This window comes from Ursus americanus, chromosome 7 (genome assembly GCF_024610735.1).
Source record: "Ursus americanus isolate L20-20 chromosome 7, mUrsAme1.1.p, whole genome shotgun sequence".
Classification (NCBI taxonomy): Eukaryota; Metazoa; Chordata; class Mammalia; order Carnivora; family Ursidae; genus Ursus; species Ursus americanus.
Genome location: NC_142133.1, coordinates 52447023 through 52474019, shown reverse-complemented (window position 1 = coordinate 52474019; position 26997 = coordinate 52447023). Strand labels below are relative to the sequence as shown.

Below are 26997 nucleotides of genomic sequence, written 5' to 3'. Positions count from 1 at the left end.
AAGGCCACGAAACAGGAAAGTTCTGGTTCTTTAAGGAGCTGGACAGTGTACAAGTTTGGCGAGAGCCCAGGATTTACTCAAAAGGCTGAAATAACCCTAGACTTTACCATGCAGCTGTGGTCTACCAAGGTCTCCTTTCACTGTTTCTCTTCCTTGCTGTGGACCCTTGTTTGAAAAGGTTCACCTGCCCGGGGTGCTTGTCTGGCTCAGTCTGTAGCGCATGCGGCACTCGATCTTGGGGTCATGAGTTCAAGCCCCACGCTGAGTGTAGCGATTACTTAAAAAAAAAAAAAAAAAAAAAGACAAAAGTTTCATCTACCTAAACTATGCAGTCACCAATAATTCATTTCCCATCAAAGAGCTCAAAAATGTCAATCAGATCTAATTTCTCTGAAAGAACCATTGTTCTCACATTGCATGATGTAATTCTAGAGAAAAGTGAGGAAAATTATCTTAGTGTTTTCAGCTTTATTTTAGTGTTTACTGTTTCCATGTTGACTCTTTGAAATGCTGAGTTTTCACTAACTACCCACCCAGGACCTCTCAGGGTGTGGGGCTCCAGGTAGGAAGCCAGTGTTCTGGTTGGCCTTTGAGGAAGGGAATGGGAGTAACAACACTAGTATTTTTAGGATAGGAAATGGGAGCGACCAGAGGCGAGGGTTAACTCAGGAGTGGGTTGTATTGGTGGCAACAGGGATGAAAAAGGAAGGGGTAGATGGTAGAGATGTGCTGGGAGGAAGACCCATCAGGCTGTGTAACAGGAGACAGGGAGAACGTGGGGGTGATGTATGTGATACTCTGGGGCTGGAAGGATGCTGAGACAGGCTTATTGGGAAGGCAACAGGAGAATCTCAGTTCTGGAGAGATCAGGTTCAGAGCTAAGGGGGCCAGGAATGAGCCAGAGAGCCACATCTGTCTTCCTCCCTTAGGCCTCTTCTCTCCACAGTAGCTATGTCCTGAGACATAAAGGAGACCTGTGAACCCAATACCCAACGTGTTTCCTGTCACAGGGCCACCAGTAGAGTCAGGTGTCTTTTACCCTCTTGCCACACGTGCCTGTGTCTTGCTCCATCCTCGTTCTCGTGCACTGTCCCCTGGTCTGCGTCTGGGATTGCTGTCACCTGGCTGTGCCACTCCTGCTCCTTACCCCAGCCTTGGGGCCCTCTTACAACCTCTCCCGTCTTTTACCCATCCATCTAGATCTGCTGACTCTGCCTATCTTTCCCCTCAGTCTCTTGGTTGTGTTCTCCAAATCTGTGAAAATATTTCTGCCCAGAGTAATAATGGGATCTTGTGAACAAATCCGTCACACAGGCTTTTTAAGTCCACAGAATTTGTGGTGATAGCATTCTACTAGGATAGCCATTTAAAAACAGTGACTTGTGGAAAGAGACCAGCAGAAGAGTCCTGTCCGTGTGGGTTATAAAGAGATTGACACAGATTGTTCCCATTTACTGTGTACTTGAACACTTGACCACACACAAGCTTCCTTTTCGGTTGGTCTCTGCTAGGATGGGATTTTATTGATCAATTAGAAAGCCCTCCCCCTACTTCGATCACCTACAGAGCTATTTCAGTCCGGCACACAGAGCTGCGGATGAGCAGGGTCCAGTGACTTGAGATTTTGCTTGCTTTGGCTGCATCCCGTAATTTGTCGGTTCTCTCTGTTTTTATGCTCAGATCGATCCCATGTTTCAGAAGACGGCGGCCTCCTTCGATGAGTGCAGCACAACAGGGGTGTTCCTCTCTACCCTCCACTGCCATGACTATAGAAGCGAGCTGCTGTTTCCTACCGATGTCCAGACTCTGTCCACGGAAGAGCCCCTGGAGCTGCCGGATTTAGGTTGGGTGGAAATGACGGATTTAAAAGGTACGCATCATGCGCTTCACCGGAGCATTTCAGTTCCTCTGCAGTGCCACGCTGGGCGTCCTTTTGGGAGAAGCGGACTTCTCCCCCTCTCTGCAGCACAGAGTCTGACAGTGGTAGCTAACGCTCGCCTTTGCTTTTGGTCCAGATGGTCCACATCCCTCACGCACCCCTGTTAGCAGCCAGCTCTCACAGTCATGTATTAGGGTCCGGGGCCAGCCGGGAGTGTCCGAGTTTGGTCTGGGGAAACGGACTTTCATAGGCTTTTGTTGAGCCAGGGAGGCCTTGTTCTTATTTGTTTCCAATCTAGGGCGTCCTGAGGACAAGAGGGCATTGTGAGTTATTTTCAGACTCCACCTTGGTGGTCTGAGAATGGACCTGCCCTTTCTTTCTTTCTTTCTTTCTTTCTTTCTTTCTTTCTTTCTTTCTTTCTTTCTTTCATTCATTCATTCATTCATTCATTCATTTATCAGTCAATCAGAGATAGAGTGCACGTGAGTACAAGCAGGGGGAGCAGCAGGCAGAGGGAGAAATAGACTCCCCGCTGAGCAGGGAGCCCGATGCAGGACTCAATCCCAGGACCCTGGGATCATGACCTGAGCCTAAGGCAGATGCTTAACCAGCTGAGCCACCCAGGTGCCCCTGGACCTGTCCTTTTGTCAGCCCCTCTTACTGGCCTGGCAAGGGTTTTATTCCCCCTCCCATCCTGCCTTCACACCTCTCTGGGGGGATTGTCAAGAATGTTGTGACCAGTGTGGGTGGCAGGAAGGCCAGGTGCCGGAATACAGTAGCTACGCTTGTGTGCGTCCTTTTTGTGTGATGCATGAAATTGACGCTCCTCTTCTAGGACTACGCAGATGTTACAGGGCCTGCTTTCCTCCTTTCCATTCTTGTCTAAAGTTTTCTGAGTACACGTATTTGTGCTAACAGTCTCTTCTCCAAGTTTATGCTCTCAACTGGGACTTTTAATTCTGTGAGGTTGCTGGTTTAGAACTAAAATAAGTAACATTGTGTGATTGGTTGTGTGGTCAGGACACTTTAAGGAAAGGTTTTTGATTTCCCAACTCCAGCATAGGGCACAGAGTCCATTTCAGGGTCAAATGTCTCTGCTTCAGGCTTCTGCCCTATTGTTTTACCAATTCTTGGAGTGCCAGTGTGGAGCCTACCTCCAGCGTGGGTGTGTTGTCCAAGCACTACCCTCTGCCTGGACAGAAGTCTGGGACCTGGCGCTTGGGCACCAGCCAGCCTCTGCCACAGAACAGGGGGTGACTGAGCTTGTCTTCTGCACCGTGCTGTCCTGGTCACTCTGAGTGGGGGGAGTGTGCTCCATCCACACTCTTCTGCCGTCTCTTGTCCTCTCCAGCGCCCATGCAGCAGTGTGTGGAGGGCGGCCAGATCTGCCCTTCCCTGGCCGGGTTCCAGTTTACCAAATGGGACAGTGAGACACATAATGAGGTGAGTTCAACTTCTTGACTTCTGAGGGCTCTGGGCATTTGTCCAACCGCTCGTGGTTTCAGTGAGATGGCCCAAGACAAGTTCTGCCCAGTGAGAACCCAAACCGTGGCATCGTTTTTATTTAGCCAGGAGTACAGAAAATATTTCCCTTGGCACTTCTGTAGGGACTAAAACCTGGGGGGTAGGAATGGAGGGTGAGGCAGCCCTGTCATTCCTGGGTGCACATTTTTTTTTTTTATCGGCTATCCCCTTGAACACGGTTAGCGCCAGGCCTTTGGTCTCAGGCTGCTGTCAGGCTCAAGGAATTTCCTGCTCTTCGAGGTTGAGTCCCTTGGCACAGAGTTTCCTGAGAAACTGTCATGTGTAAAGCTTTCCTCTGTCTATTTTTAGCATGGCCCCCTTTAGCCTACTTACTATCACTTCCAGAATAAATGGTCTCCATGGAAAACTGTTTTCTCTAAACATGTAGTTAATGGATGCAGATTCCTGTTTCATGTTCTATGAAATGTCCCTAACGACAACACAGCCTCATCCTGTGCTGCACAATATAAACTTCCTCGTGAGAACCTTGACTCTGGGGAGGGGGAGGTGGGAGGAGAGGCCGGAACCTGGAACTTCAGGCTGAGAAGGCACATCCAGGCAGGCTGTTACCCCCGCGGTGACTGGGGTGGCTGTGGGGACGGGGAGAACTAGAGGACCCTCTGTTTGTCCTCTCCAGTCTGTCTCTGCCCTGGTAGACAAGTTCAAGAAAAAGGAGCAGGTGTTTGACATCAACGCTGAGGTAGAGGAGAGTGACCGCGAGGACTTCCTTGATGGGCCCATGGAGGACGACTTTGACGCGAACGATGGACCTGAACACAGCACCTCCGGGGATCACACCGAGCTCAGGAGCTGGAAGGAGCCCTGCCACGCTCAAAGCTGCCCGTAAGGCTCTCAGGGCCATGGAAGGGTTCCCAGAGGAGCTTTCTATTGGTTTTTCACAGATTTCCTGCTGGGACCGTCTCATTTCATCCCCGAGACTGGCTAGCCTGGTGTGCTGGCCACGTTGTCCATGCAGGCTGAGCCATTCTGACTCACGGTGGAATCATACCTGCCTGTGAATGTTGGCTCAGCCACCTATTGGTGACATTGCAGGAGTTTGTAAGGATAAAATTAAAATATGTAAAGGGCTGGAGAAAAGTACCTGGGATATAGGCGCTGCTTTGGTAGCGTGGAGTGTGCTTTCTCCCCACGATGTGTAGTCTGGCTTTTGGCTGCATTGCTCCGTATCGGTTATAGACAGAAACAGGCTTACGTGTTGGTTGCAGAAACAAAGTGGCCCCTGCCTGAAGGGTCAGGCAAAGAGGAGGGGCCGGGCAGTGTTGGGTTAACCAGATAGACCAGGGACAAGCAAAGCAGGGGAAACTAAAAAACCAGATGAAACCGAGCACGTTGGGCAGGAAGAGAGGTGGTAGAATTGGTTTATAGGGGTTTAAACTTTTTATTACTCTAGTAGCCCTAGACGGAAATCAGAACTTTGTTGGTCTTTATTTATATGTACTTAAGAGATTAGTACTGTTTTAATTTTGAATATGATTCCCATAATCCTGTGGCACCGAGGGCCTCTAAAGGTCGTGAATGGGCTTGGGTGTAGCAGATTCCATGAGACTACGATGAACAGTCCCTCTGATAACTCCTGTGCCTATAACAATTTTGCATTCTGGGACAGGGGATGGCCAGGCTGTTTAGTATCAGGTAAAACTTTTGAAGTTGTCTAGGATACTTGTCTGCTCATGTGGGAAATGATTAGATTGATAATGTCTCTTCACATCAGAGTAGAAGTTGACGGGCTAAACATTTGGCACCTCAAGGCAAAACTACCCAACGAGGCCCTTTGTCACCCTCCTTTCCTCTCCTGATTTTACTGTTGGTATACCTGCAATTTGTCCCTGTGCCCATTCTATCTTCTACAAAGTGAAAAATGGCAGGCAAGTTGGTGGGATGAGCTCTTTTAATCCATTTCTCTTTTCTTTTTTTTTTTTTTTTGAAGATTTTATTTATTTTTCAGAGAGAGAGAGAGTGCGTGCACACAAGCACAAGCAGGGGAGCAGCAGGCAGAGGGGAGAAGCTGACTCCCTGCTGAGCAAGGACACTTCTTCCCCCCCCCCCCCCATGCAGGTCCTGGGATCATGACCTGAGCCGAAGGCAGACACTTAACCAACTGAGCCACCCAGGCATACCCTTTATAATCCATTTTCAAATGTCAAAGAACAGCTGTCACTTTTCCTGACATCTGAGGAACTGACGGTAGCAAAGGGCTTTAGTCACTTCCATTTGTTACTTTCAACAAATATCTGCGCTTCTCTCCCCAGTTTCAAACAGAATGAAATCTTAGGATCCATCCTACTGAGTGCTTTAGGGGCAGGGTGATTAGGTTCTAGCCTGAGGTTTTGTCCAGCTTGAAATCCTTACCCTTGGCATGGCACTGGCCTTTCCCGAGAGCTCAGTATTTAAACTGCACAGACTTGATGGCCGTGCATAGCTATGAGATGTGGGGCAGAGGCAAGTGGCATCACCTTTTGGGATCTTTGTTTTCTCATCCGCAAGTTGAAGGGTTTGGTCTAGATGATAATAGTCATGTCTGAGCTCACTGAGCGCTTTATTATTCTGGCTTTGTGCCAGACACTGTACCAGGGGCCTTACCCCTGTTATCTCACATAATTTACAGAAAATAGAAAATGTAATTATTTAAGCCTTGCAACAACCTTGTCATTAGGTCCTGTTGTCCACATTTCACAGATGAAAAAACAGGCTCAGAGAAATTAAGTAATGGAATGGAGCTGGGTATCACTCACGGCCTTTGACCAATTCTGGCTGCATGTGATGAACTTTGGATGGAGGCCCCACCCCAGAGCATTTAACTGAGCGTCCCTGAGCCCAGGCTTTGCATCACATTTCCCCAACCTCCCTGGTGATTGTAGTATGCACCCGAGATAGCAAACACTGTACTGGACTGAAAGGTTGTTTTGTTTTGTTTTAAGATTTTATTTATTTATTTGAGAGAGAGAGACTACAAGCAGGGGAGCGGCAAGCAGAGGGAGACGGAGAAGCAGGCTTCCCACTGAGAAGGAGCCCAACGTGGGGCTCGATCCCAGGACCCTGAGATCATGACCTGAGCCGAAGGCAGATGCTGAACCAACTGAGCCACCCAGGCCCTGCTGGATTGAAAGGTCTTTAAGGGCTCCTCTAGGTCAAGGTGGGGTAGGGCAGGGTTGAATCATAAATAGCAGTGTTCTGGAGGGTGCCCCGTGTTATCGATCCCTGGATGGCAACACTTGGACCACTGTACGCATCATACATTAACAAGGCCGGGCCTCACAAAGTGCTGTATGTCCCACGGCAGCTTGGGCGCACTCCCTCTTCCTGCAGCAGTGGCATGTGTGTGCTCTAGCCAGTCTCTCTGGGACAGGTGCTTGCTATGGTTAAAGATCTAGCCTGTGGGGGCGCCTGGGTGGCACAGCGGTTAAGCGTCTGCCTTCAGCTCAGGGCGTGATCCCGGCGTTATGGGATCAAGCCCCACATCAGGCTCCTCTGCTATGAGCCTGCTTCTTCCTCTCCCACTCCCCCTGCTTGTGTTCCCTCTCTCGCTGGCTGTCTATATCTCTGTCGAATAAATAAATAAAATCTTTAAAAAAAAAAAAAAAAAAAAAAAGACCTAGCCTGTGGTCCAGGCCCACACCACACCCTGCTCCGTGCACGCAGGAATGAAGCATTCTGCTACGTGTGCCGGGAGGTGCTGGGAGTCCGCTGGGAGGAGACCTTTCACTGCAGGTATTAGTGCGAAGTGCTGAACTGGCGCTAACTTGGAGGGGCTCTGTGATTGGGGGGCAGGTAGAAGAAGTGGTTCCCCCAGAGGGGATGAGAGAAGTTTGGCGGAGGGGCAGTTTGATGGAGAACTGAGGAGGCTGGGAAGTAGGGTGGTTGCTGAGTCGGGCAGCTGGGACCATTAGGGTGCCTGCCACATAGCGTTGTGTATTGCAAGATAGAATGGCTGGAGTTCAAGCCTCAATGGCCTTAGTCCCGCCCTGGCCCAGAGAGTCTCAGGGGATGGGAGCCAAACTTTTTGTAGCTTTGCCTATAAGTTCCCAATAAATTCCCAACCTGACCACCAAAACAGAAGAGTACCTGTGAGAACTGAGCAGAGATTCCACTGAAGCCATCTCCTTTCTCCCTCTGGAGCTCACAGTGCAGTACAATTGTTACGTAGTAACATAGAGGCGTTCTACATACTAGAAATGTGACTTTTTTTAGTACATTCTAATTTTTAAAATTAAATTTTAGGGGCATCTGGCTGGCTCAGTTGGTAGAGCGTGTGACTCTTGATCTCAGGGTTGTAAGTTCAACTCCCATATTGGGTGGAGAGATTACTTAAAAATCTTTAAAAAGAATAATAAAATTTAAGTTTTAATTATACAATAAAATAGACAAATAGAGTTTCCCGGTTTTAAAGTAAAGATTCTGTAGATAAAAGGCAAGTCCTCTTTTAAAGCTATTTAACCTTATTCCACAAGGCTTGGTGTAAAGAGGGTGTATACGTATGGCTCAGCGTAGATAAAAAGCAGCTCAGTGTCTGAGGTTTCCTTGTTACCTTTACCTTTAGAGGGCAATATAGCAGCACTAACATACTTTCTGCATCAGGCTTGTGGTCGAAAGCTACCCACACATACTAGTACATTGCAGAAAGGTTGAAAAACCAAACCCAAACTACCATGCTGGACTAGCCAGTTAGACTTCACACACAGCAAAGAACAAAGCTAGTTGGCTTACAGATTATAAGTGCCTCCCCCAATCATTTGGGGGACAAATCAGAATAGCATCTATTCACTTTTAGTAGATACTACAGGTGTTATTGGAACCCTCACTTAAGGAAGGATGGTAAAGACAGATTATCATCTCGTATGGCAGGAAGCCTTGTGTTTGGAACGATCTTGAGGCTGATTCAGAGAATTGTGTCCTACTCCCAGCTCTGGCATTTTACGAACTGCAGTCTTACATAAAAACTTACTGTCTCTCCAGGGCACCTGTGTGTCTAAGTCGGTTAAGCATCTGCCTTTGGCTCAGGTCATGATCCCGAAGTCCTGGGATTGAGCCCCACATCAGGCTCCCTGCTCAGAGGGGAGTCTGCTTCTCCCTGTGACCCTCCTTCCTCTTGTGCACTTTCTCTCTCTCAAATAAGTAAATAAAATCTTAAAAAAAAAAAACCCTAACTTTCTCTCTGCCACTGTTTCCTTGTCTCTCAAATAGGTAAACTTGCATTTCATGAAACCCTTTAAAACCTTGTGTAGCTATGATCATATTGTAAAATTAAGAGAAACAAAAGCACTTGATAAGGTTGAAACTCATTATTAATGATGAAATGTTTATATTGGACTTACTCTTAGAAATGCTGCTCATCTGTGGAGAAGTGGGTTGGTAGAGTCTTCAATTTCATCACATGCTGCTTTGCATGTAAATGGCATGATTGTGTTATGTATATTGACATGAACACAGTTGGACATGTAAAAACATGATTTCATGTGTGTTACAGGGAAGAAATGATTTCCCTTGGGGATGGAGACATTAGGACCATGTGCCCCCTTCTGTCCATGAAACCTGGAGAATATTCCTATTTTAGTCCCCGTACCATGTCAATGTGGGCTGGCCCGGACCACTGGCGTTTTAGACCCCGACTCAAACGTATGTACTTCTAAGTTTGAACATATGTACTTCCAAGTATGAACTTTAAGAGATAGTGTTGATGATTATCCAGTATCCACGTGACTTCAGACAGCGGCCATACGTGGGAATGACCACAGGCTTACACGGCAGGACTCTAGAACTCTGAAGGGCCGTGCAAGCATTATGTGTTTTGCATTCTCTCTTTGAAAAGAAGGGATTAATTAGCATATTTTTAATTGTGTTTTGTTAGCAAGACCACAAATTATAAGTTAAGGATGAAACTAGGTGTATGGTTTGCTTTTCCTTATGCTGTTACGCTCAGACAAAAATGCCGAGCATTTTTGCGGTTGATAAGATCTTGCAAAATGGGTACATAATATTGTCCACGGAGGTGAACAGTGTTGACATCTGTGTTCATTTCTGCAGATGATGCTTCCTCTAAATCAGAGAACAAAAAGAAGAGTACAAAGAAAGATTTTGAAATTGACTTTGACGATGATATTGACTTTGATGTATATTTTAAAAAAACAAAGGTTTGTGCTAGATTTATTAGCATTTATGCTTTCTTAAATTGCTCTTTTCACTCTTCTTTTCAGATATGATTTTTTTTTAATTCATTACAAATTTAAGTTTTAGAGTAAATGGATGGTTTCATTCTCCCTCAAACTCTGGAGGAATTAAGAAATAATTCTGAACTCAGTGGCAGATAAAATCAAGTTTAGAATATGAATAATATCTAGCAAAATCAGTCTTTTACACAGAACTGGGAACTCTGACAGTAGACTAGTGCTGACCAAATCCTTCCCAAGCTAGTTAAAATATATATATATATATGTTTTGACCATTCTTTTAAAGATGCTTAGGGGTGCCCGGGTGGTTCAGTTGCTTAAGCATCCAACTCTTGATTTTGGCTCAAATCATGATCTCAGGGTTATGAGATTGAGCCCTGCAACAGACTCTGTGTTCAGCATGGAGCCTGCTTAAGATTCTCTCTCTCCCTCTGCCACCCTCCCACTGCTCCCCCCCATGTGTGCTCTCTTGATTTCTCACTCTCAAAAAAAAAAAAATGCCTAAAAACTTGTTTTTTAATTAATAGGTTTCTACTATTCTGGCCAAGTCCACTTTGGAGAACCAGAATTGGAAAGCCACAACTCTTCCCACGGATTTCCTCTACGAGATTGATCATCTTGTCCAGCTGCATCTCAAACCAGGCACCAGGGTAAGGCTGCTCCGTGGTTCCTCCAGGCTGCTGCTGTCGAACGTGCTGATAACATGGGAGGCATCAGATGGTTGGCAGTGTGACCATCAGCCCGTGCCTTCAAGGAAAGGGAGAGCGCGAGGGGAGGGGAATGTGTTGGCCGGGGGCCGTCCCTTGGAGATGCAACAGGTGTAGCAAAGCTAAAGGGACTGCTTAGGGGATAGACACGCACTAAAGACTTGGAAATACTGGCGAGACTGCTGGGTGGCCGGTGAGGCCTATGTGCTGAAATGCTAGGGGGATAAACAGTCTTTCGTTGAGGTTTTTACAAGATGATAGTTATTTCTTGATTCTCTCACCTTCTCATTGAAGTTATGGATTCACTAGCCAGGCCACACTGCCTTCCTCATGGTCAAGGTGTAGACACAAGCCCCACTGTGACTTGTGGGGTAATGTGGGTGCCAAGCACCTGACCGTGCAGTCCTCAGGGAGTTCTCTGCTGCTGTGCAACCTTCCTGGGCTCCTAGGAGGCTCCTCTGTTCCGATGAGCATCTAGGCCATCGGGTACTGGATCCCAGTGGCTGTTCACTTCATCTGCCCGTGGCTCTTCTGGCGATGCCGGTAGCAAGCGCAGGTCCCTGTTGCCAGAGTTACCAGGCAGCGGCTCCTGCTAAGTTCTGTTTTATCTGGAACCTCTGCTCATTTGCATTCCTGGGTGTTCTGGTCTTGTGGTGTCATAGACACAAACTGTGTTCAGTTTCCTCTTCCTTATTTTGCCTGTTTCTCTACAGTGCCTTAATCATAATGCATACAGTTCCCTGAATTCACTATCTCTCATTGTGTTTTTATAAACCAACAAATTTATTTTTCTTTTTAATCTGTACTGTTTACTTAACAGAAATACTCTTACAAATGAAGAAAGGAATACGAAGTTGTAGCAGTAGTAGAAATGATGGCTGTGGTCAGTGTTGGTTAGATGCTAGCCCTGTCATCGTGTTCTAATGGGAAAATGGGGCCCTGCCGCAGAAGAGCAGGATGGTAGGACACTTCTACCAATCCTCGCCCAGCCTGGAGCTGCTCTCTGTGGCCGCAAGCCACCCCCTTCCCTCAAGAGAATTTGAAGACTGTGGCCTTAGGTGGGGATTTGCATATTCATTAGGTCATTACATTCCAGGGGTGGTGGTGGTGGTTTGTTTGTTTGTTTGTTTGTTTGTTTTTTTGAGTTATCTCTTACAGAAGAAAGAACTTCTGCTTCAGATTGTCCACAGGGTCAGAGTCACTGTGTGTGGTAGGGCAGCCAGGTAGCAGGAGCTGGAGATCCCTGTCCTTCCCACAGAGCTACACAGGGAAAATGACTATTAAACTCTGGACACCCTGGAAACTAAATGCTGGATTAATAAGCACTGTTTGTCTTGAGACCATACAGATCAACCATCCAGTTTAATATCTTATAGGGGGATTCTAGTAGCAACCAGCTGATACACAAGGGGGTCACGTCCCCTTCCTGAAACACTTCCTGTAGACTATGGACAATTTAGAGTGTGCCTGAAGGAGAGTATCCTAAATGGAGAGGGATTTAGAAATGGTGTCCTATGAGGAACTGTGGAAGAAAGAGGACTTTTCTTAAGTCAATAAATACCTATTGTTGAATATTATTTTTGGATTTGTATTATAAAAACATTGTGAGGGGGTTTTTTTTGGCTGCTTTTGGAATATATCGTTGTATTAAAATACTCAGTATGCTTTGTAAATTGTACATACCTTCAGCCTCATTTCCTCCACCCCAAAGACACACACCCCAAGTAAAAACCACTGGTCTAATGGCCAGCAAATATCTGAAGGGCTGTGGTCACAGGCATTCCCAAAGAGGAGGCAGACTTGTTCCGTGAGGCTCTGGAAGGCAGAACAAGGGCTTGGGGGTGTAATGACAGGGCGAAGAGCTGGATGTTTCTCCGTACAGCTATGTAGGAGCAGTGATTGCCCCAGAAATGGAACAGGCTGTCTGTGAATTAAAATTTTGAGTGGGTTTTCTTTCAGAATTGTTTGAGTGGCAGCAAGTTGACTTCTTTTCAGATAGCTACAGGCACTTTTGTTTTTTAATGAACCCTTTTTCAAATGAAGTTGTGTGCAGACCTAATTGCAAACCGGCTGCTCTGGTATATTTGGGATGGATGGAGTCTCCAAGCCTTGCTACCCTGGGGCTTGCTCTAGAACGGAGGGAGCCTCCTTCTCCCTCTGCCTGCCAGTCCACCTGCTTGTGCACGCGCTTGCTCTCTCTTTCTCTCTGTCAAATAAATAAATAAATAAAATCTTTACCAAAAAAAAAAAAACCCAAAAAACTAAGGTTATTATCCAACCTAGGTTAGAGCTGCTTTTCTAGAAATTGCTTTGTGCAGTTGTTCTTTTCTTCATTCTAGTTACTTAAGATGGCCCAAGGCCAGAGAGCAGGAACTGAACATTATGAAGAAATTGGAGACTATGATTACAACAACCCTAATGACACCTCCAACTTTTGCCCTGGATTACAGGTAAGAGGAGAGAAGAGCTCTGTCCTCTCTTGTAAGTGGAAGAGCCTTTCATGTACCCCATCCCTTCTCTTTCCTACATGGCGGAAGGCTGTAGGAAATTCTGAATCAGGTGGGGGCATGTGGCTGCCTGCCCTGCCCCCCCAGGCATCAGGAAATGGAGCAAAGCTGAGGAAACAGCCAAAACCTTGGCCTGCTTTACCTCAAGCCCTGTATGTGGAAAGGGAATGGTCCTACTCCAATAAACCAGTCAATGTCTTTAGCGTTTGCAAAGCACTTATTTTGGCTATTTTGGGATTTCAGAGGAAAATACTCCTTGCTTTTAGGAGCTAATATTTTTTTAGGAGCTAATATTTTTGCCTAGGGAGACAGGACATATAGACGTGTGACGATGGTGTGGTCTGAAAGGGAAAAGTCTATGCGGTAGCCTTGGGAGACTGGGCTTGTAGCTCTGATCTTGGTTCTTATGTTGTGAATTTATACAAGCCACTCCCCATCTTTAGATCTTGGTTTAGACTAAATAATCTCACTATTCCTTTTGTGAGTCCACTAATGAGATGGCAAATGTGAATAACAGAAAGGGGAAAAATATTAGGTCTCCTCTGTGTCCCTGTGGGGAGAGGGACAAGAACTGAAGAATAGTTTGTTCCCCTTATCATCTTCCTTGGAGGAGAGTAGGGTTGTTACCTTTTAGTGAAAATCCAGACTGATCTCTTGGCGAGTGCCTCTCACATTTTTAGGGGGTATAAGAATCACCCAGAGAGCCTGCTCAAAAACCAAGTCCTAGGCCCCAGCCCAGAGATCTGACCCATTCCTACTGGGCTTGGTGCAAGAATGACTTTTTCACAGCTCCCAGGCAGGACCTCTGTGCCGGCTGGTGACCCCCGGCACCTCTTATGCTCACATTGGGTGAGGCATGTGGGTCAGATCCCTGGTGTTTTGGAAATGCTTTCCATAAAATGAAATCTTAAATTGGCTAGAAGCTAAGAGGGACACGGATAGTTGCGATTATTCCTTTTAACTTGCTCTAGAGGTCTTAGTTAACAGATACCTTCCTCATAGGGTTTATGTGTAACAGGAAGATAACTGGAGACACCTTGAAGTCCATCCTAGGCTTGACTCACGTAATGAACTCTCAGATGCTTTACTTTTAATGCGTGAATACAGAGTCTTTTTCAAGGGTACTTCGAAGCCTCTCAGGCAGCTTCTGCCAAACTTGAAAATCTGTTTCCTTGCCCAGGCTGCTGACAGTGATTACGAAGAGTCGGATGACTTATTCGTGGGACCAGCTGGAACCTTTGACCTTACATCCTGCCAGCCACCTAAGACAGCACAAGAGAATGGTGTCGTGCCTGAAGTGCAAGGATTGGACATCACCACTTATGGGGAGTCGAATCTGGTAGCTGAGCCTCAGAAGGTAAAGATGAAAGCCAAGAATTATGTTAGATTGGTTGCCTGAGATCTATTTAATTTTCCTCCTATATGAGAGTCACACTGGTTTGGACTTGATTTTTTTTTTTCCTTTCTTGGTTTTAACCTGTTACTCTCCAGGTGGCTGACTCTTAAGTAGGGCCATGTTGAGAATGAGCTGATGGCTAATTAAGTTTGTGTGGAACTAGCCGTCTCTTCAGAGATGGTGATAAACCATATGACTAGAGGCAAAGTGGTAAAGGATCTGAATGAAGGCTGCAGGCAGGGAAAATGGGTTTCTGTGCTGTTTGGGTGAGGCTAGCTATATGGCTCTAGAAAATCTCGGCCTGGGGTGCCTGGCTGGTTCAGTCTGTGAAGCATGAGACTCTTGATCTCAGGGTTGTGAGTTCAAGCCCCATGTTGGATGTAGAGATTACTTAAAAATAAAATGTTTTTTATTTATTTATTTATTTATTTATTTATTTATTTATTTATTTATATATTATTTATTTTAAAGATTTTATTTATTTATTTGACAGAGAGAGATAGCCAGCGAGAGAGGGAACACAAGCAGGGGGAGCGGGAGAGGAAGAAGCAGGCTCCCAGCGGAGGAGCCTGATGTGGGGCTTGATCCCGGATCGCTGGGATCACGCCTGAGCCGAAGGCAGACACTTAACGACTGAGCCACCCAGGCGCCCCTAAAATGTTTTTAAAAAAGAAAAAAAAAGAAAATCTTGGCCAGATTCAATATGAAATGATCATGCATTAAGCATCTGTCCCATACCAGGTGACAGGCTTGGTGATTTCATAAATATTTGATTGACCTGTCTCTTTTACACTGGAATTCCGGGTTAGTCTTAATGTAGACTGCACTTGATCAACAAGAAATTTGATTGAAAGGAGGCACTCTGTTTTGGTATATCCAAAGGAAGCTCTGTGACTTCTTTGATAAGACTAAACCAGATTCTTTATTTAAACTCCAGACTTTTGATTTCACAATGGGTTGATGGGACATGTTTCTTTATTTGGCTTAATTTTACTTTATCACATATCTATTTCAGGTAAATAAAATTGAAATTCATTATGCCAAGACTGCCAAAAGGATGGACATGAAGAAGTTGAAGCAGAGCATGTGGGGTTTGCTGACCAAGCTCTCCAAGCAAGCAGACACAGAGGTAACGTGTGCTGCTCACTCTCTAGGTGCCCAGTGTGTGGGAGCAGAATGGCTCGTGGTAAAGGCTACAATAGGGTGAATACAGAAAGCATTCATTCAGAAATACAAGGAAGATCTCACCCCTCTGAAAGTGAAATGAGCCAAGTATATGAACACGCAAGTCACACGAAAGGGGATACAGATGGTAGACTAGCTCATGGGATGTTATTCAGCCTTGCTGGTAATCACAAAATACAAATCAAAGCATTTCATACTGCTTTAAAGTAGCAGCTTTAGTAATTAAACAATTAAACAGAGTTGAGGAAAAATTTGGTGTACATATTCGTTGCTGTCCATTTAGGTTGATGAATGACGCTTTTGGAAAGCAAATGCTAACATCTCATGTGCCATAAAATGTTTAAACCCTTTGATATGTATTCTAAGTAGAAAAGTAGTAAAAAAAAAAAATTATTTTGCTGTCAAATGGTCTCTTTCTCCTTCAGAACAAGATGAAATATTGACTAACTCTTTCCAATTAAATGAACTTTCAGTTAACCAGAATCCTTCCATCCTCTCTTCTGGACCTCTTCTGCTCCGGCGATGTTCTGAGCTTTCTAAACTCAACCTGTTCTCTCAAACCTTCTCCTGCTAGCTAAGAAGTGAAAATCATGATTTGATTGAGGACCCTAAGTCGTGTAGTCATGGATATCAGATAAAGCTTCAGTCATATTCATAAGGTTTTATCAACTGAAACTGAATAGGATACAAATGTGCTTTTTAAGAAGTAGGAAAGGGGTTCTACTTAAACTTTGAATTTAAATGATTTATAGTACTTTTTCCTTCAGGGATTCTGGTTGATGAAGGATTTATTCTTTTTCTAAAAAATCCGTTATCATGAAAATATTCAAACAGCGCTCCTGGGTGGCTGAGTTGGTTAAGCATCTGACTCTTGATTTCGGCTCAGGCCATGGTCTCAGGGTCCTGGGTTTGAACCCCGAGTCAGGCTCCACCCTCCGTGGGGAGTCTGCTTGAAGATTCTCTCTCTCTCTCCCTCTGCCCCTCTTCCCGCTTGTGCATGCTCTCTCACTCTCTCTCAAATAAATTTTTTTTTAAAAAAGAAAGAACATATTCAAAAGTAGAGAGAGAATAGTATAGTGAACACCTACTTCCAGTCATTATCACTGTTTTATCTATACTGTCCCCCATCCTGTCCTGTCACCCCATGCCTCTCACCGTATACACATTCTGGGTTATTTTAATGCAAATACCAAACACGATATCCTTTGATAACTGCTTGCCTGACAGATTATGGATTCTTTTTTTTTTTTTTAAAGATTTTTTTTTATTTATTTATTCGACAGAGATAGAGACAGCCAGCAAGAGAGGGAACACAAGCAGGGGGAGTGGGAGAGGAAGAAGCAGGCTCATAGCGGAAGAGCCTGATGTGGGGCTCGATCCCAGAACGTCGGGATCACGCCCTGAGCCGAAGGCAGACGCTTAACCGCTGTGCCACCCAGGCGCCCCAGATTATGGATTCTTTGCTGCCCTTGGTTGTGTAGCCCAGTTGAAGCTAAAAATCGTCATGGCTTTTGTTATTTCGTTTTTTTTTTTTTTTAGAGGAACCTAGAAGCCTCTTTGCAATTTTTCCTTTACTGGGATTATACTGGCCATTGACATCCACATTTAGCATAACTTGGCAGTCAGTCTCATGGTCCAGGGCTGAGGCACAGAGTCCCTTTATGGGTCCCTTTTCTTTAAGATGTAACTTAGAAAATGTTTTGGTTTCATTCAGATGTCAACTTTTCAGAGCTACAGCTTTGAAATTTATGTTGCTTTCTCAAAAGGGAACTGGCCCTACATGTCTGAATTCTCACTATCCTTCTTCTTTTAGACAAACCACAGTGAAAATGGAAAAGAAGAGGACGCGGGAAAGTTGGCTGAGGAGAAGACGCTCAGCGGGCTCACGAAGGACCTGCAGAAGAGGTGCGTGCCGGTGAGCGCGGGGGGCTCACCACCCCTTCCTCTGAGCCCCAGCCGAGTGCTCTAGCCTGAGCCACTAGCGTGACAGACCCTCACCGGTCTGCTGTTTTAATACTTGTGGCAGTTCTGCCGTTTCTTCTTTACATTGAAAAATGGGTGAATATAGACCAACTTTAAACATGGCATAAAAAAAAAAAAGGCATTTTTCTGCACCATTGGCTGGAATGGAACAAGTGATATTTTATTTCCCAATAAGAAACTGGAAAAACCTGCTTATAAAATGCATCTGAAATATTTCTTTGTTTCTCATTAGTTTGTTCACTGGACATGTGTATTCATACTTGTTGAAAGAGCCTTTGTTCCTAGAACCGCAGTGACCTAGCTAAATACTTGCCTCTTTGTTTTTCAGCCTGCCTCCTCTCATGGCTCAGAACCTCTCTATACCTCTGGCCTTTGCCTGTCTCCTACATTTAGCCAATGAAAAGGTAGGTACATTGGATAAGCATGGGGGTATTCTTTATTAACAGCAATATTTGAGTTTTTTACCCGATCTTTCTTGGGCATCTTAAATACAGTGACTTACACAGTACTTTCAACCCCAGAGGATTAACCAGGCACTTAGAAGTATTTTAGAAAAAGGCCATTTTCATTAGCAATGAAAAATATGAAAATAATGAGGAGAACCCAAATGGGAAAATTTAAGTGCTGAATTGCAATCTATCAGTTCCCAACTTCAAAACATAAAGTGCTTTGGTATCATGGGGTGTCAAAGGCTTTAAAGGCCAAATCCTGACAGTGCTGAAGTCAAGACACATGGCAACGTAGTGGAGAACAGAGAGGACAGATGAGGACAAAAGGAAGACAGATGTAGGAGGAGGGAATCGTAAGACATGGAGGCAGTGGCCAGCCAAGCTGGACCACCAAGAGCTGTGAACAAGGGCTTGGGACTAGAGTGTCACATCAGGGGGCAGTAGAAGTGCCAAAAGTGACAGTGTGCCAGGCTCTGCAGGGTGCCACGCCAGCAGCAGAGCTGAGCAGCTGTGGCAGTTATCGGTGGAGCAGGCAGGGACCCATCTTGTCAAGAGTCTGTTGGTGCTGCCCGGGAGGCAGGCCAGCACACAGCCAGCAGCAAGAAGCCCGGACGTGGGGTACCACGTGAGACTTGATGATATCCTTTGTGTCCCCGGGCCCCTGGTCCCTAACGCAGATGTTGGCACTGAAGTAGAGTGTCACTAGCCCTCGCTGCTCTCGTGCACCACCGGTGTAGATTCTGCCCTCCCCCCTGCCCCGAGCTCAGAGGGGGCTCTTAGAGTGTGGCACCTGTCTGAACACCGACGTGTGGTTTGAGAGGATTGATCAGATTGTACTGGAATGCTGACAAAAACGGGGTGCTGTAGAAGTGCCCAGGATTTCCTGAGTGCCCACGTCTGACCTCTGGCCTCATGACGAAAGTGATGCGGTGATGACCGGCTCTGTTCCCCAGGTCTGCCTTTGACTGGACTGACTGCCAGGTGCAGAGGAGAGAGGGTCCCACGTAGGACGGCCTGTGCAGCTCAGCTGTCAGCCTCTCCAAAGTGGACCTACCACTGGGAGTCAGGGACCCCCTCTTCTAAGCTCGTGACCTCACTCAGGAAGAAGTAAGTGTCCATTTGGCAGAAGTTAGTTTTGATTTTGAGTGGGGAAGCAACGTGGAAGAGCCAGCGAGCCAGGGTAAGTGCTGGGTGTGTCCAGCCATGGGGCCGACTGCCGGGCCTAGGCATTCACAGCTGAGGCATGAGCAGAACAGCCCAATGTCACCCCTGTCAGGGAACACTTGTACTTCCAAGCCACTCTGGATGTTTGCTGACCCAGGAGCGCTGAATTCGTGTGGCTGCTGGATGGAAGGCAGGAAGCAGCAACAGGAGAGACAATGTGTCCCGTGCAGAAGTCATAAAGACAGGACTGGGGGCCATGCAACGCCATCCATGGTGGTGGGAGGTGGTAGTGAGAATGTCTTTGTGTCATTCCTGACAAAGCCTAAGTAATCTGATGTCAGAAGCAAACTACATGAAGAAAGAATAACTAGGAGACAAAAACGAATGAAAAGATAATATTATCATCCTGACAAGATATCCACAAGTGGCTCTCAGGAGGATCCCGCATCAGGGGAGGAGGGCATACAAGCCATCCATCTGTCTGACATTCTGAAGTGTGACTGCCTGATGGCCTGGAACCTCGTGCCATCTTTATGGACATAGATGCTGGGGAACTGTCCCACTGGGTGTGTTCTAGCAGGCTCCTAAAGCATGGGTGTCTCCGAAGCTCAGAAACCCTTATCTTGAGTCCGAATTAAGAATGTTACTGATTTCACTCAGTTGCACCAATCTGAGAATCAGTGTTGCCCTGGGCTGTGTGTCTCCACAGAAGCCTGCCTCTCCCCTGTGAGAGAGCAGCTTGATGGTCCTCACTTGGTTCCCAAGTAGACTGGGGCCAAGCAAACCCTGCTGAAAAGCATTAATGGTTTTGTGGCCTCGCTGGGGTGCATAATGCTCTGGCTTCAGCACGACTCTGTTTCCCCCAACAGCGGGGCCAGGATTGTTCATTTTGCTGTGATCAAGTGTGTCTTTAGGGGCCCAGAGTGCTCAGCTTGAAGGATGGGGAGATGCACCAGTCCGGAACCACCGGGCTGAGCACTGAGGGCGTTACTGGGGCTTGGCTTTGGGCTATTTGAGAAAATTTGGCTGGTAACATTGGCCGTGTCAGTGACCACGATCATCTACAGGGATCTGCGGTAACTCAGAGCTTAGAGCCACCACGAGAAATCTCACAACACTTTTTTTTTTTTTTTTAAGATTTTATTTATTCGACAGAGATAGAGACAGCCAGTGAGAGAGGGAACACAAGCAGGGGGAGTGGGAGAGGAAGAAGCAGGCTCCCAGCGGAGGAGCCTGATGTGGGGCTCGATCCCAGAACGCTGGGATCACGCCCTGAGCCGAAGGCAGACGCTTAACCGCTGTGCCACCCAGGCGCCCCCTCACAACACTTAATACCAGAACATGACTCTTTTTGTGGCCTTTCTCCCAGTCTTTCACTCCCGTGCGGACCCTTCATCAGCCACTCTGGTAACGAGCTCCCCTGAGAAGCACGGCGTGATAGGGCTTGGGATGCGGTGCTGGACGCTGGGTCCTCGGTGCCAGCATGGTGCAGCTGATTAGCCAGACTTAAACCCGACCCCGAGCCGCAGAAGTCACACTTGGGGCAGGTGTGATCGCAGCTCTCCATCGTTAGCAGTAGAGGAAGATGCACTAGCCAGGGCCGTGAGTCGTGCCTGTCCCTGGGGCCGAGGGAGGGGAGGTATGCTTGTGGTGAGCTTAGACGAGCAAGGCTTCAGACAGTTGTTGCGTGCTGAGGGAAAGAAGTGCCCCGGTTGGTGGGGAAGTCACGGGGTGGGAGTGGGGGTGTTCGGTGGAGGAAGGGCTGGGGGGGTAGGGAAAGGCCTGCATAGATGGGAGAGAAGGGGCGCTGTCGTGGCCATCCCTAGGGCTGAGGTGATGGGGCAGTGAGGGGAGGGCCTGGAGAAGGCCACGCATGGACACGGCTAACAGGCATGTCTTGGGTCTCCTGGTGGCCATCCACTTCTCTCAGCTCCCGCCACAGCAAACAGCTTAGCTCTTGGGCCCTTTACAGAGAGAGGTTGTTTCAGGAACCAGTGCCAACGAAGTTTTGCTTTTTGCTTCTTTTCCCTGCAGGTGGCAAGGATTTGGAATTAGCTTTATCATACAAATTATATTTGTTGTAACGATTTTACTTACAATCATGGGACAAACCTCATTCTTTATAGTCATTCCCCTGTTACCTTGATTAGAATCTGTGTTACGATTCTTGTATTTTTAGTATGCTGAAGTTCATGTGTTTGGTCTTCCTTCAGAATCTAAAGCTGGAAGGAACCGAGGACCTTTCCGACATTCTGGTGAGGCAAGGGGATTGAGTTTGCCCGAGAAAAGTTGGCAGAAGGGGGCTCATCGCTTCTTCAGTGACCAGGATGTCTCCAGTCTGGGTGCTGCCGTGCCGCAGGCCTGTGGCAAGGCTGTAGCCCACTACCAAAGTGCCAGCTGTTTTGTCTGTTCTCTTCCCTTCTCTCCCTCCCAGTCTGGGAACTAGCCCCCTGAAGTTCTGTCTTTGATTCAAGTTTTCTGCCCTGTGGTGACCACCTAGCAGGGACGAGCTGGTAAGGATACTGTTTTTGATTATGAAAACCTAGATCCAGACTTTGTATCCATGTCTAGTTTTTGTCTCCTAAGTTGATCTTTGTTGTTTTCCACACTTTTGTAGAAAATAATTTCCCAGCAGGCACTGGTTGTCTTTAAACAGCTATCTAAGCCATGTACATAAAATACATCATATGTGCACTTACAAATGTATATATATTGTGTATCCTTAAAATAAAATCATTCTGAATGATAATGCCCGCCAAAATATTTGAGTACATTCTAGGTAAGTTAGGGAGGGCTGAATGATAATGCCCGCCAAAATATTTGAGTACATTCTAGGTAAGTTAGGGAGGGCTGGTCCTTTCCTTTAAGGGGGGGGATGCAGTCTTGTTAGCTAGACGATACCCACGTGCCACTAAAGGCAGCAAGCACTTAAGAGCTGAGAGGAATTGTCTTGTAGCAGAGTAGAGGAGAGAGAAACCACTGGTTGGAGGTCAGATTTCCAGATTGGGTCCCTTGGGCCTATGAATTCTGTGGAAAAGTGATGGTAGTAAAAATTGCTAGCCTTTGTTAAGTGACTACTAAGTACCACCTTCTGTGGATTACTTCACCTAGCCTTCTTAGCATCTCTGAGAGGAACATACTTTTATCACTCCCATTTTACAGAGAAATAGGTACTTCAAGGTAAAAGAACCTGCCTAAGGGCAGACAGCCTTCAGAGACTAACCTTGAACCAAGTAATATGCTTCTAAAGGCTTCGTTCTTAGCTCCTGTGTTATATGCTGCTCAGATCGTAGGCTCTGCTTGTAGATGTTCATCCAAGTAATTCTATCCTTGGCAGGTCCTGGGTCTCTGCCAGAGCACCCTGTCACCATTCAGTAGGTACACAGAGATCTTGGGTCAGAAGCAGTGACATATATAATTGGAGATCACTCTTGAGAATAAAGAACTTGCTTCTAAGCCAAAAACCACACAAAACAAAACACACACCCCAGGATGTGCTTCCCAAATTGTGTCTAAAATGTTACCTGCTCTGCTATATTGAGAGGGTAGACTTGTGAATATGCTTTAATGGAAGAGGGGGTGATGCCGAGTGAGGATCCATACCTGTCCTGCTGGGGCTGAGGCCTCCCACACCTTTCCCCATGCCGGGGAGTGCTGCTCCTCCCGCCCTGCTCTTACTCTCGGGAGTGCCACTAGCCAAGCTCGTGCCCTCTCTCAGTGCAACACACTTCTCTCTCATCCTCTTTCCCAGGGATGATTCTGTTCAGTAAAGCAAAGCAGAGCCTGTGTTCGCTCACGTGCACATCAGGTATACCAGATGCACTGTTCGTATCTGACCAGAGAAGCAGAGTTCTCTCTGGGCTCCACTGTCACCAAACTGTTTGCCTTGGATTCTTCTAACAGTCCTGAGTTCATCACATTTTATCGTTTTGGATAAAAATGATTTATGAAAGAAAAGGTTGGGGTTTCATTTGCATACCTTTGTAAGATTTCCACATGAGCATATCCTCAAATCAGGGAGGAAAAGAAAAACCTTTGTCAGATTAAATGGGACAGTATTGCATTCGTATCTCTGGCATAGGCTGTGTAGTGCCTCAGGGGGTTGATACCTCAACATTGTTCATTCTGGATTAAGTGTCTCTTCTGGTTTATGTTGTCCCTGCCCCATCTCTGCAATGATAATTCAGATAATTCACTGGAGCTGCAGTGGGGGGTGGTGGTGGTTGAATTTCCAATGAAGATAAACTTCCTTTGTCCTTTGGGAATGGCTGACTGGAAAGTTACCTTCTGGAGCTCTGCTAAGGAAGATTTTTTTTTTTTTTAATTTCCCCAGGAAGGAAATAGAACAGTTCCCAAATTTCCCTGCTTGTCAGGAAGCTCTGGGAGCAAGCTGTTCCAGATCTGAATCCAAGCGCAGAGTACTTTTTCATAACAGAAATCTTTTCACTAACATTAGAGATCGTTTTCCCTGGGTAAGGATGAGTGGGATTCACTTACAGCTGGGTTTTCCAAAGTGAAATCTGGTGACAGTTCCTGAGGAATTAAAAATACTACAGAACCAGAGAACAGGGAGGCCATTCCCTAGAAGGAAACACTAAGGAATCAGAGCTGCCCTCCTTCCTGCTGAAGGAGCGATCAGGACACAAAAACGTAATTGCAGGAGAGTGGGCACCCGAAGACGTAAAGATGAAAAGTGCCCCTGTGCCAGGAAGAAATGTGGCCAGTGTGGAAAAAGAAATGAAGTCAGTGGGGCTGAAATGCTCAGCTTCACCTGTAAATGTTCTTGGCAAAAACACTGGAGAACTGCTATGTCAAAAACCAGAAACCCCGTTCAGGAAAACGTCTCCTATTCCTACGGATAAACAAGAACACTGAATTCGGGATATTGCCTTATAAGTGTCCCTCTCTGTCTCCATCACCTCCTATATGGTAACGATGAGAGTTTCTGTAAAATAAAGGTGGGAGTTATAACAGTGAGAGTCTAGTCAGGAGGCAGAAACCTGTAACATGAACAAAGAACTTATTAAAAAGAACTGTTGACTAGGTGTGATGGGAATCTGAAGTATCAAGTAGCAACTGCGGGAAGCAACCATCCCCAGGGCGGGAAAACAAAATGAACAAAGAGGAAAACATCAAAAAGATTTCAAGAGGGCAGAAACTGCCCCCTGAAGAGGGGAGCAGCTCAGCTGGTGGGGGCGTCTGACAAGGGACACGGTGTAGCTGGTTCTGCGCACGCGCGCTGGAAGATCTACAACCTGCGGCTCTGGGAGGGAACGGCCCCTGCCCACACGAAGAAGTGCCGCTGGGGGGCGCTCACGAGCTCAGGAGGCAGACGGAAAGGAGCAAGTCCTTTTTTCTCCAGCCCTGCAGTCTCCTTCACGTGCCTCCCCTTGGCATAACCTACATGGGAGTGGCTGGCAGAGCAGAATGTGGTTTGCAAGGTGGCCAGAATAGAAGGGTTTGGAGCTGAGAGATGATTACTTCATAGCCGGCACAGGGTAGGTCTCATCTCTAAGTATTCTAGAATCCTTCCTTACTGTTTTTATTTGAAATAGTGTTTATTTATATTTGTTCACCTATTTTCAGTGAGATGCAGGTATATGTTCAACTGACTCTGAAGGTGAGGCCAGGGAGGCCTTGAGGAAGAGATGGCGTCCCATCTGCCTTGGAAGGGTCAAGACTGGCCACAGGTGTTCCCAGCTGACAAAGGAGCAAAGGCGTGGAGTGAGGGATGTACAAGCATGGCGGGGGCTATAGAGACTGAAGGGTAAAACAGAAGAAATCTCCCCAAATTAGAGTGAAAATGCCAAGGGCTAGAAGAGAGTGGAGAGAAATTATAACGGTTGCCAAGTAGATCCCACATACGACAAATCAGGGGGCCCAGAAAGAACAGAGAAAATGGAGAGGGGAAAATCGTGCCGAAGAAGGGATAAAGCCTGTATCCCATAGCTGGAGGACATGAGTTTTCAGACAGACTGAGTGTCCAGCACATGAAAATGAACGGACAGCAAGGTACCTTATCATAAAGTTTCAGAACATTCAGAGGATTCCATAAGCTTCAGGACAGAAACAGGTCACACACACAGGATCAGGAAGCGGGGTGTCAGACTTCTCAGCATTGCACTAGAAGCAAGAAGATAAATGGTTTCCGAATCTAGAATTTTATACTTAGCCAAACTACCAAACAAGTGTGAGAGTAGAAGAAAGAGTTTGGGCCATGCAACATTTTTAAAAACGACAATGAAATCCCCTCACATGTACCCCTTTCCAAGAAGCTATACTGGTCCATACCACGACCCTGCTAGATGCCTAACTGCCCTGAACCCTTCCAGGCCTCCTTTGTGGCCTCGCCCGCCCACGGCCTGCAGTAGCCCCAGAGACGCTCAGGCGAGCCGAGGCCAGCGTCGGATGCAGGCATTCTGCTCTGTCTGACCTCCTGGTGCCCTCATCTATTGGAACCATATCGCCCTCTCTTTGACGGCACGGGATGTGCTTGCTACTCATTTTCTCAAAACTGAGCCATATATTGTTTCGAGATCATACATAAGGAGTAAGACTATGAAGAAAAGCAAGGGCCTGGCTAATATAAAAGTCAGAGAAGTGGTTATCTCTGGTGGGGAGACGGGGAGAAGAGCAACTGGCGAGGACCCCCAAGGGGCTTCTGAGGTACTGGTGTGATAGGCACACTTGTGTGTGCTTTCTTTTCCTATTTCCTTGGCACATTGGTCTCGGGCAGGAATTAGCATTCTGAGCCTTCACTGAGCCTGCTCGCTGCTGCTGGTGTCTGCCCCCAGAAGAGCTTACATTTGGCCAGCCTCCTCTCACCGGGCCCAGTCACAAGTGCATGACAAGTACTGCGTCCATGCTCGTCGGCTTTTTTAAAAAGTTCGTTGGATACACAGTTAAGAAGGCTACAGTGCCTCAGGAAAAAATGACGGGGCTTGGATTTGGATTTCATCCCAGCTGGCAGTCTGGGGCATGGGAAGATTAGTGGGCAGAGACTTGGAGCTGTCAAGAGGAAAGGAAATCAGGGCCCAGGTAGGAAGGTGGGCAGGGGTGCAGTAAGGCAGTGCAGATATGGCCTGTTTGTTTTCTTTTTTTTCGTTCTCTCTTTTCTTCTTTGTTTCTTTTATTTATTTTAAAGTTTATTTAAGTAATCTCTATGCCCAACAAGAGGCTCGAACTCACAACCCCAAGATCAAGAGTCACATGCTCTTCTGAATGACCCAGCCAGCTGCCCCTGTTTTTTTCTTTTAAAAGTTCTATTTTGCAATGGAAATTGGAGGGAATGGGATAGTAGGGAGGGGGAAGCCTAAGAGAGGAGCTGCCCAGTACAAGTAGGAGACTCAGCTTGTTACAACCGTCTGTCCTCCATCTGTGGAGGAAGCCAGTCCTTGAAACTGCAAGCCACCAGCTGCCTCGTTAGGAATGGACCCATCACAGAACCAGCATGAGCTGCACCATGACCTGTGACTGTCTTTACAAGGAGTCTGCATTATATATAGTTAGGACATTATTCCATTTCTCAACAAGCATGTGGCAACCTACACACCAAAATGTGTCCTCAGGAGACCCTGCAAGTCAGTCACCTGGTGAGGTCACATACTTAGCCTAACAACGTGGCCCCAACACACAACATTCTGGCACAGCCACCCAACCTACAGCCATGCTACTGGATACGCCTAGGCCTGGCAAACTGTCATCTTCCATGTGAGGGCTGGAGTTTGGAGAAGAGCCAGCAGCCATTCAGAACCAAGTTTTGGGTGGAAGGGCCATCAGGTAAGACCATTTATAATAAGAAAGCCAGGGTATGACAAAGAATGAGACAGTTTTCCTGTGTTCGATCACAGACTGCCCCAGACCCAAAGTACTTCATAAATGCTTTTGGGAAATGCAGCTCTGTCAGACAGTCCTTTACCCTTACTATTCCTGGCGGAGTTCTAGGTGCCCAGCGCTCCTAAGGAGCAGGTAAAACTATCTCCTTTCAACAGGTGATGCACACGAGGCACTAAAAATCG

At 46.6% G+C, this 26997-nt stretch overlaps 1 protein-coding gene across 2 annotated transcripts in view; it reads left to right on the top strand.

The window, feature by feature from the left end:
* The window catches only part of NCAPH (non-SMC condensin I complex subunit H), a 33853-nt gene extending 12125 nt beyond the window's left edge, over positions 1 to 21728 (top strand). Inside the window, exons 7-18 of one of the 2 annotated variants that reach the window (XM_087863697.1) lie at positions 1681 to 1870; positions 3231 to 3322; positions 4041 to 4246; positions 8889 to 9037; positions 9446 to 9552; positions 10116 to 10238; positions 12635 to 12745; positions 13983 to 14159; positions 15214 to 15327; positions 17197 to 17298; positions 17695 to 17770; positions 21193 to 21728. In XM_087863697.1, the coding sequence (XP_087719823.1) occupies positions 1681 to 1870; positions 3231 to 3322; positions 4041 to 4246; positions 8889 to 9037; positions 9446 to 9552; positions 10116 to 10238; positions 12635 to 12745; positions 13983 to 14159; positions 15214 to 15327; positions 17197 to 17298; positions 17695 to 17766 (1443 nt within the window). In that variant the 3' untranslated portion in view covers positions 17767 to 17770; positions 21193 to 21728. The remainder of the gene's footprint in view (positions 1 to 1680; positions 1871 to 3230; positions 3323 to 4040; positions 4247 to 8888; positions 9038 to 9445; positions 9553 to 10115; positions 10239 to 12634; positions 12746 to 13982; positions 14160 to 15213; positions 15328 to 17196; positions 17299 to 17694; positions 17771 to 21192) is intronic. The other variant, XM_087863696.1, reaches the window with a different exon arrangement.
* The last annotated feature ends 5269 nt before the right edge of the window (positions 21729 to 26997 follow it).